The sequence below is a fragment of the Zosterops lateralis genome (genome assembly GCF_965231275.1).
Source record: "Zosterops lateralis genome assembly, chromosome: 4".
Lineage (NCBI taxonomy): Eukaryota > Metazoa > Chordata > Aves > Passeriformes > Zosteropidae > Zosterops > Zosterops lateralis.
In genome coordinates, this window is record NC_139765.1 from 55,857,030 (window position 1) to 55,866,760 (window position 9,731).

The following is a 9,731-nucleotide window of genomic DNA, read 5'->3' on the forward strand; positions in this document are numbered from 1 at the left end:
TTTTCTTTATTTGGCCTTCTTAGTTATATCTACTGATTCAGTAAATGCAAGTTCCTTAAAGCAAATGGAGATCTTTAATTTCACTTACTCTAGCAGCTACAGGACATTTGGTATTTCATGATTCATGGAAGAAAATAGTTTTGTAATGATACTACAGAAACCAAATTGTGTAGTACATCTGATCTTTTTTTGCACATCAGTGCTACTACCATAAAGCACTTAGATTTTATTGCCTCGTTTACTTCTGGCAAGTTACAAGGTCACTTGTGAACTGCTTCATCTATGACTAGATATGAGTGTGTTTTGTTTAAAATAAGCCTTGAGGTTTTCTTTTCTTAAAATAATGCCTATTCCTTAAAACTTCTGAAATGTGAACTGTATAAACTGCAGTCTTGTGGATTGTGTAAGCTCCTGTCATTTGGGGCTTGATGCTCAGGAAAATTACTCCTGCTCCTAGCTTGCATGTTCTTTGTTTTTCATACTTCCACAAGCAAGAGAGAAGTACATCTGGGAAGTTCTAAATTCTTTTGCACTTTAGTATTCCTTTTTTGTCAAAAATGTTTTGTGTTTTTTTTCCCACTTACCATAGTTTAACCCCAGATGACAACCAAGTACCACCCAGCCACTCTCTCACTTCCCCACTCCTCCCTCCCCACAGTGGGATGAGGATGAGAATCAGGAAAAGGTAAAACCTCTGGGTTGAGATAAGAACAGTTTAATAATGGAAACAAAGTAAAATATAATAATAATAGGAAAAAGGAATAAAACCCAAGAGAAACAAGTGCTGCACAATACTGTTGCATAGCACCCACTAACCAGTGCCCAGCCCTGTCCCCCAGCAGTAATCAGCCCCTCTCAGCCAACTCCCATCAGTTTATCTATGGGGTATGGCAGTCCATGGAATGGAATATCCTTTTGACCAGTTTGGATCAGCTGTTCTGGCCATTCTCTCTCCCAGCTTCTTGAGTATCTGCTTACTGGCAGAGCATGAGACACTGTGTGGTGTCAGCACTACTCATCTACATCAGTGTGTTGCCAGCATTATTCTTACACTAAATCAAAATACATCACTATACCAGCTACTCTGAACAAAACTTGCTCTATCCCAGCAGAAACCAGACACCACTGTTAGTAACCATTCTACAGATTGGTAAATCATTTTTTACTGTAAACCAAAGTGAATTAAATGAGTCATTAAACTCACAGCTTATAATTAAACTAGAATAAGGCTGGACTGCCACCTCAGAGAGCTGTCTCCATTGCTATAGTTGCGTGTTTCTGTTGTATCCCTTGTTTTTTACTTCAGCAATCAGGCCATCACATGGTTGCTTTGCCCCGTGCATTGCTGAAACCAGCTCCTTACCATGACCACGTATTTCTTGGTACTGACTTGTTGACAATGAGAAGACACCATTGCCAGGGACTGAGAGTGCCAGAATGCCCATTTTGGTGACAGCACAGTCATAAACTGATTGAAATAATAAAAATATTGGAGCATTTTTGCCCTGGATGTACAAAATCAGTGTATGCAGAGATAAGCATCCAAGTCATATTTGGCTTATATATGGTTAAATATTTTGCACATGCTCTTATAATACACTTTCACAGTGTATGCTTCTTTCCACTTTCACAGTCCATTGGGAACTGTGCCCTTGTCCTAGCAGCAATCATTGCTTGATTTAGCTTGTGATTTAAAATTCAGTCTGTGATCTGACTTGTTTGTGCTGATAGCTGCTTTGCATTAGCTAGATTCCTGAGGGATAACTGGAGTAATGTGTCTCCAGCTTGTGGCAGGATGAAAACAAAACAGTTTATACACCTCACTTGAAAGATAAGTCTGACAGGATATTGAAGAATAAAAAGAATAGTTTTTGCAGACACATAAGAGATGTCCTTTGCAGAATGTGGGTTTTTTTAGCTTTTCATTCCAAATGTGGAATGTACTGTAGTAACTTAAATCTCCCTATACACTTTTTCATAAAGCATACTCTTTTTCAGCACAGTCTAGGACCCAACTTCTCCTTAATCTGCAGATATTTTTATCAACTTGCTGAGAGTAAGAACAAGATTAATCAATACCACTGATTAATAGTTTGGTGCTTGAAACTCAGGACAACGCTACCTTTATCATTTTTCTTCTGTAGGAAATTAAAGGCAAGTGTAGGTGTTACAAAACACTCTTGAATGAATATTTGCAGTGTAAACTAAATGACAACGATAGAGAATGCTTATATGTAAATCTTTCATACCCTTGAGTAAATATACTCCTTTTTCTCTTAAAAATCTAAAATTGTGTTGACAATCCAAATGGAAGGTCTCCAGGGGTGGGGGGGAAAACTCCATAAGTCACTGTATGGAAATGCTTGAAAAATTGCTGTACAAAGTACAGTACAAAAATTGTTGTACAAAGTAACTTGCAAAGCTCAAGTTCCTTAGTTATCAGCCTTGTAGCAAACAGACTGGAAGAACTAATAAAAGAAGTTCTCCCATAATTGCTTTATAGTACAATGCTCTGTGGAGGGGTATGTGAAGTTACATCACCTAGTTTGACTGTCTGAATGTACAATGATCATGAGGGCCTTCAAGTCTCTGGTAGTTGTGAGGATGGTTGGGATGGGTAGATCTTTCTTGTGCTGTGAGTGTCATGCTCAGAATTGAATTTGTTTTAAAAATTCGTTCTCTTTGTAGCCTACAGTTTGCGGTAGCTGACTGCAGGCTGGTACCATTGCCTTTAGTGAGTGCATTTCTGTTTGTATTCTAGAGTCTCTGTTGGATTCTTTCCTTGTTAGTCCTAATGTCCACACCTCCACACACACTCCCACACAGCCTGGAAAGTCTTCAGAATGCTATCTTAAAACTTTTCATTTGCCTCTTTAATCAAGTATATAAATAGCTTAATAAGGACTATACTGTTAGTATAGCAAACCCAGAGCAGGATTGGCAACAGCCCAGCAAATAAGTAGATTGTAATACAAAAGCCTTTTTAATGTTTTCATTGCAATTATGGAATTAAAATATAATATTCTTCAATGTATATAAACTTGTGTCAGGGGAAGGCTAATTAAAGACAGTACCATGTATGTTATTGATTATTGGTGACAGAAGACAATCATCATTGTGTCAGTCAGTCTGAATTTACTAAAATGGAAAGATTACCAGGAAGGATTAGATAGTGTCACAAAGAAATCCATACCAGTCTTTTTTTCCAGTGTTTGGATATTATTTTAATGATTATAGCATTGCATTCAAATAAGCCTTTTGTTGACTTGGTAATCTGCTTAAATTGTACCATTTTATTTTCTTAGGTTTTTTTCTATTTAGCATTTGCAGCATGATTGTCTTAATAGTTGGAAACATTACTGCAAAGACTGATTTGATACTCCATTTAGTACTTCCCATATTACAATCTCTGCTTGTTTTTTTTTGTTTGTTTGTTTTTTTTTGGTTTTTTTTGTGGTGTTTTTTTTTTGTTTGTTTGTGGGTTTTTTTGGTTTTTTTTTTTTTTTTTGGGTTTTTTTTGTGTTGTTTTTTTTTTGTTTGTTTGTTTTTGTTTTTGTTTTTGTTTTTTTGTTTTTTGTGCCTTACCTAAAGGTTCGTCCTGTCTTTAAAACCTGGACAACGGGAACTTCCTATTTATAATGCTTCCTTGAAATTACATATTTTGTTAACAATCACATTCTTTTTCATCACACCAAAATACTTGAAGAACAAAACAATAATGATACATTGTGTGAATACAAAAAGTTGTTAATGAAAATGGTGTCGTTTCCAGTTTGATGCAGTTTATTTTTTGTGTTATGCTGCAGGTCTATCAAATGGTTTTGGAGATGAAAGTAAAGAGAGAGCATTAGATGATACTCCAGGAAGAAAAGTTGAACCTCGTCGCCGCTGTGCATCAGAATCTAGTATTTCATCTAGTAACAGTCTCTTGTGTAACTCAAGGTAAAACTATAAATATGAAATGCACGTTTGAGACTGGATATATCAGTTTTCTGTAGCACTTGTGACCCACATTGGGGGACTGCATAGATTTTGGAAAAAAGAATGCAGTTCGATTTTCTCAGTTATGTCAGATCCAAGGTACCTTTCAGGATTGCTGGGATTCTTCTGTTGAATTCAGGTTATGGTATATACAGTTACATTTTTAAACTGACCATGCTTCTCTTGCTCTGTAAAGATGCCGATACATTTTTGCATATAGTAGCTTGGCTTAATTACCTTCCTAATATGGAACAATAAAAATGTGTGGATTTATATTTGTGAGGGCAAGAGAGAAGCGACTTACAAAGCAGAGTCTTGTACACAGAAAAGGAAGTAGTAGTTCCATAGCTTTGGAACTGTAGGTTGTCAGTATTTGGGTTGCTGGTTAGGTACTACAGTGATGATAGTAACTGTACCAAAAATTGACTTTCTCTCCATGGAGTCTGTAGTTAAAAGCAGGACTGTCAGAACAGTCACCTGGGCCACCACTGATGTCTCCATCACCAATGGAGGACAGCAATGGTGTATCTTCTGAAAGAACACTAATCTCTGGTTGAAAGGTAGCTGTCTCCAGTCCTGGGCTAAGAAGGTGGGACCTACAGTAGAGTATAGGGTAAATCTGTTAGACAGAAAAAGAGGATTTTATTCTTGTGTTAAGGGAATGGTGTTAATGCAGTCTTGTCAAACAGGCTTTCAGAAACAAAGAGCATTTAATATTGCATCTATTTTAAATGTGATATTCTAGATGAAATTGTCAGTATAATTGTTGTTCAGATTCTCTGATTTCTTGAAGAAAACTCAATGTGTTCAAGAGAACAGATTTTCCATTTCAAGTAGACATTTCACAATTGAAAGACTGGAATTTGTAGTGAAAAATTAAAGAGACAATAGCTGCGTTTTCTATGTAGTAGAACTGTTGGAGCAGTGGAACTGTCTTTTGCTGATAACCAAGCAGTTCTGTTTATTAAAATAATCAGGGCTTTGGCTTTTTTTTTTTTTTTGTACTTTTTACTCAAAATGTTTCTAGAGCTTGCTCCATTATCTTTACTCTGTACTGATGAAGTCTAAATTCTTGTTCAAAATTTTGGTTTTTAGTGAATAATGTTAATTATCAAGTAATGATTTTAATATGAATACTTTTGTAGTTTCAGTCTACCGAAGTGTGGTAAAGGTAAACCCGCCCTGATACGGAGACACACACTGGAAGATCGAAGTGAACTGATATCATGCATTGAAAATGGAAACTATGCCAAAGCAGCAAGGATTGCAGCTGGTAACTATAAATAATTGAATTCTTAACAGTATTGTATAATTTTGTACATTTTTTGACAGATTCTAACATTGTTATTTTTACTGCATAAATGCATTAAGCCTTCTGAAAGTGTTCTTGATATAATTCCAGAAGCTACTGAATTCTGCTTTTGACTCTTTGAAGACTTTAAAAAGAATAGTATCTGACTGATTTTGATTAATTTTCTCTCCTTGCTTGAGGAAATAAGGAGATTTTGAAGTAAAAAGAGAAGATAAGTTTTCTTTTACAGATCTTGTAAAAGAAAATTAGTGTCACATGTGCTAGATTTGTAACCCTTTATTACCATGTGGAATAAATTCTGACTAGGAAGAATTCTGAGACTCTCACTTGTGTATACACCTGAGAAGTCTCTGAGTCTGGCTGCATGGATCCTGTCAGCTTGCATATGGTTTTTTTATTCAGCATTAAAATACCATTTTCTTTGCAGATGAGAGTAGTGTAGATTTCTTTCTTGTTAGCTGCCCTGAAGAAGAGGACTTGTAGTGTTTTTATGTACCAGATACAGTTCTACATACGTATTTTTTGAAACAATCTGGAAATGAATGCTGAATTAATTGAAACCCTCATGGCTGTTTCTAACTGACATGTCAATACTTTACAAACTGTTACTAACAGCAGAGTGATAGAACTTACTATACAGAATGATTGAACCAATTTTTTCATGTGAACACTTCAAACACTTTTTTCTTGATATTTCTACTTTTAAAAGGTCTTACACCACCTTTTTTCCCCTGGTATGTTTTTATAATGTTGAGATAGAACACGTATCTGCATGCCACCTTCCATTATAAATAAGCAATGCCCATTTGAAATGCACTTTCTCTCAGCAGTAAGTATTTCCTGACTGCTGAGAGAAGGTGCAGCTGCAGCCCTTGAACTGTATCTCGTTACCAAGCTTCCCCATACAAGAAGTTCTGCCTGACCTTTACAGCATATGAACTTGGACAACCTTTTCTGCTTTGATCACCACCCCCACTTTATCTTGAAGGTGTAACACACTGTCTTCTGATCAGTCTCTGGACTTTTTCTAGGGAACCAGTTGTGGTCTTGGTTGACTGACAGGCTTAAACCTGTCTCAGGCTTCAATCCATTGCTGAGAAATGGAGAAGAAAATTGAGGATTCTGGTAGAAGTGCACAGTAACATAAACTCAGTTGTTCATTACCCTGCTTTTTGAGAAGAAATAAAACACCAGTGCTGCTGCCTGTAAACCTATTGATGTTTTTGAACTTGACTGCAGGAAAGGGCAGGGCAGAGAGACCAAGAAAACTTGTAAAAATAAATAGAAATCAGGTTAGAATTTAGGTGTAGGAATAGAAAGATGTACCAGAGAAGTATTGTTAAGTTACCAAGTGCTAATCTCTGTGGGTATCCAGATATCCAACTCTTGGAAACATATACCATGCAACTTGCATCTTGAAAATCATCATCTCTGTGACAGGATTGTCATCCCAGTTGTAAAAGAAACTGTTATTTGAAGTACCATAATTTTATGTTTTCTTTGGAGCTTTTTCAAAGGGAAAGAAGCATTGGAATTTGGAAAACACTTTCTAAGAACTAAGATGTTTTAAGATATGCTATTTTAGAAGTGTCTAAACCCTTGTTCTTTATCTGTAGGCTTGGAATAAAGTAATAGTATCATTTAAAGAACTCTTGTGAATACTACCTTGCTTTTATCGGTATATGTGTGAAAGTTGGTATTAGTATTTGGATTCTAAGGATCATGAGGATTAGGAAACCAAGAACTGCAGATTTGTCTGAGGTTTCATTCTGTAACATTTTAATTTTATATTTCTTTGTTCTTAGAAGTTGGGCATAGCAGTATGTGGATTTCAACTGATGCTGCAACATCTGTTCTTGAGCCTCTAAAAGTAGTATGGGCCAAATGCAGTGGATATCCCTCTTACCCAGCTCTGGTAAGTGCCCAGCTTCCCAGCAGTACAGTAGTGTTTCTGATCTGAAAACACCATGCACAAACTTAAGGTAGTTAGAAAGTTCCCATTCAGGTCGTGCCCTCTTTACCATACACTGAGTTTGTAAAGTTACTGCAGTATCAGATTTTAAGTCAATAATTTCTGCTATCCTGCCTACCTGAGACGTGCAATACTCCTGTGTGGTGGTTTAACCCAGTCAGCAGCTAAGCCTCTTGCAGCTACTCCCTTGCTCCTTGTGGAAGAGTGCAAGTGAGAAAACTCGTGGGTTGAGATAAAGACAGTTTAATAGGGAAAGCAAAAGCTGAGCACACAAACAAAGCAAATCCATTCTCCATTTCCTATGGGCTGCAGGTGTTCAGTCATCCCCAGGAACACAGGGCTCCATCACATGTGGCTTGGAAAGGCAAACACCATCACCTTCCTCCTCCTTCCCCCAGCTCTGTATACTGAGCATGATGCCATATGGGATGGAATATACCTAAGATCAGCTGGGGTCTGCTGCCCCAGCTGTGTCCTCCTCCAGCTCCTTGTGCACCCCCAGCCTCCTCACTGGTGGGGCAGTGTGAGAAAGGGAAAAGGCCTTGACTCTGTAAGCATTGCTCTGCATTAGCAAAAAAATCTTTATATTGTCAGTGCAGTTTTCAGCCCAAATCCAAAACACAGCCCCATACCACACACAGTGAAGAAACTTATCTCCATCCCTTCTAAAACCAGTGTACGTGTCTCAGTAGTCTTTGTTTCTACATTATATATTGTTTCTGCTGCAAAATGAGTATAAAAATACTTGATTCTGCAGATCATTAAAGAAACGAAAAAGCCAGTAGCTGGAATACTGATTGTAGCCAATTATGAATGATGTACTGGAAACTTAAAGCTCTTATTAATATAGGAGATATATATATGTGTGTTAATAAAGCACAGTTCTGCTTACATCAAAGCTTGCAGGGAAAATATTGATGAGGTATATGGTTTTCAGCCTTTGGGGTTATATGAACAGTTCATACACTAGCTTGATTTATATGAGTCCGGACAATCACGATTTTTAATATGTGAGTTCTAAGGACAACATGGAATGTAATCATACAGAGTCAGGTTAAAACCTCTGGAGGTGGCATTCAGAGCACTTGAGTTTAAGTACCCTCAGTGAATGACTCAAAGACACTTGGGTCAGATGCTGAAAATTTCATGATTTGATGATTGTCTCTTGAAAGGTGTTAGGGCTGGATTTAAACTGGTGAAGACCAAAAGGGTTCCTTTTCTACCTTCTCCTTTATGTCAGCATTGGTGTCTCTGAGAGTGAGATAAGTTGATTGAGGAATTAAACCTCTGTCAAGAGAAGAAAATTCTTCTGATTTCTACAAGCTCTCCACAGTATTAGCTTTCTACTCATTTATTTCCCAAAGTCAGTTTAGTGGCGGTTAAGATTGGTGCCAGTGTGGGTGGTGGAAAAACAACAGGAGTTTGTAGAGTAGGAGATGGGTGGAACAAGCATGGAGTAAAAACCTTTCTTTGGGTGGAAGCTAAACACTTCATAATGCTGTGAGCTGCCTGCAAAGGAGATTTTCCATCAAAATGGTTAATGTTAGCAGCATATTCCCTCTCTCCCTTAAGTTTTGTTTAGAAAGGCTTTGTGACTGCATGTTTTGCTGAAGACTGAGTCAATAAATTGGATATGCAATATATTTGAAAGTTACACCATTTTGGTTTTGTTTTTTATTTTTGCTCCTGAGTATGTAGCATGTATTTTACAAAAATACTTACACCTCAACATAAGTTGGTTCTTAAAGGTATATGAATTTCAAACCCCAAAATTTGAGGCCGGTTACAGCTTTTAGAAATCCTGGTTTGACTTTTTCATTCTAAAACCTGCTTGTCAGTCTCAAAGTTGTACTGAGTGGTAATCAAGTGGGACTTGTAAGAAGAACTGATGCAGAAGAAAAATGCTTTTTATAATGTTTTCAGTCAAGTCTGCCACTAGATCTCCACTGTGCCTATTCAGTTTATGTCAAAAAATTGTGTGTAACACAAAGTCAGTTTATATCCAGTGGCTGTTTAGTTTAATATTTATTTTTTTTAAACTTAATTGATAATACCTTCTTAAAATTATTTATGTCATTTTAAACATGAGGAACTGTCCTTTCTTCTCTCTTACAGATTATTGACCCTAAGATGCCTCGTGTTGCTGGCCATCACAACGGTGTTACTATACCAGTGCCACCTCTAGATGTACTGAAAATTGGAGAACAAATGCAGACCAAATCAGATGAAAAACTATTCTTAGTACTATTTTTTGACAATAAAAGAAGTTGGTATGTTATTGAAATGTATTATTTGATGCAGTGACTTAAAATTTTAAGAACCTGTACCTTTGGTCTAGAAGAAATTTGAAAAGTTATTTTTCCATGGATATAATTCTTTTGGAAATATAAGCTGTAAGGTTAAAATTTCATATTTGAATCTATTTTTGGACCAAGGTATATATCATCACAGAAAGATATCTTTTTA

The 9,731-nt window shown here is 36.7% G+C and overlaps 1 protein-coding gene across 4 annotated transcripts in view; it reads left to right on the top strand.

Moving 5' to 3' along the window:
• Window positions 1-9,731, top strand: part of BRD1 (bromodomain containing 1) — a 65,451-nt gene that overhangs the window by 51,745 nt on the left and 3,975 nt on the right. For all 4 annotated transcript variants that reach the window (XM_083860008.1, XM_083860010.1, XM_083860009.1 and 1 more), the window contains 4 exons: window positions 3,807-3,942; window positions 5,127-5,254; window positions 7,099-7,208; window positions 9,381-9,535. In XM_083860008.1, the coding sequence (XP_083716134.1) occupies window positions 3,807-3,942; window positions 5,127-5,254; window positions 7,099-7,208; window positions 9,381-9,535 (529 nt within the window). The remainder of the gene's footprint in view (window positions 1-3,806; window positions 3,943-5,126; window positions 5,255-7,098; window positions 7,209-9,380; window positions 9,536-9,731) is intronic.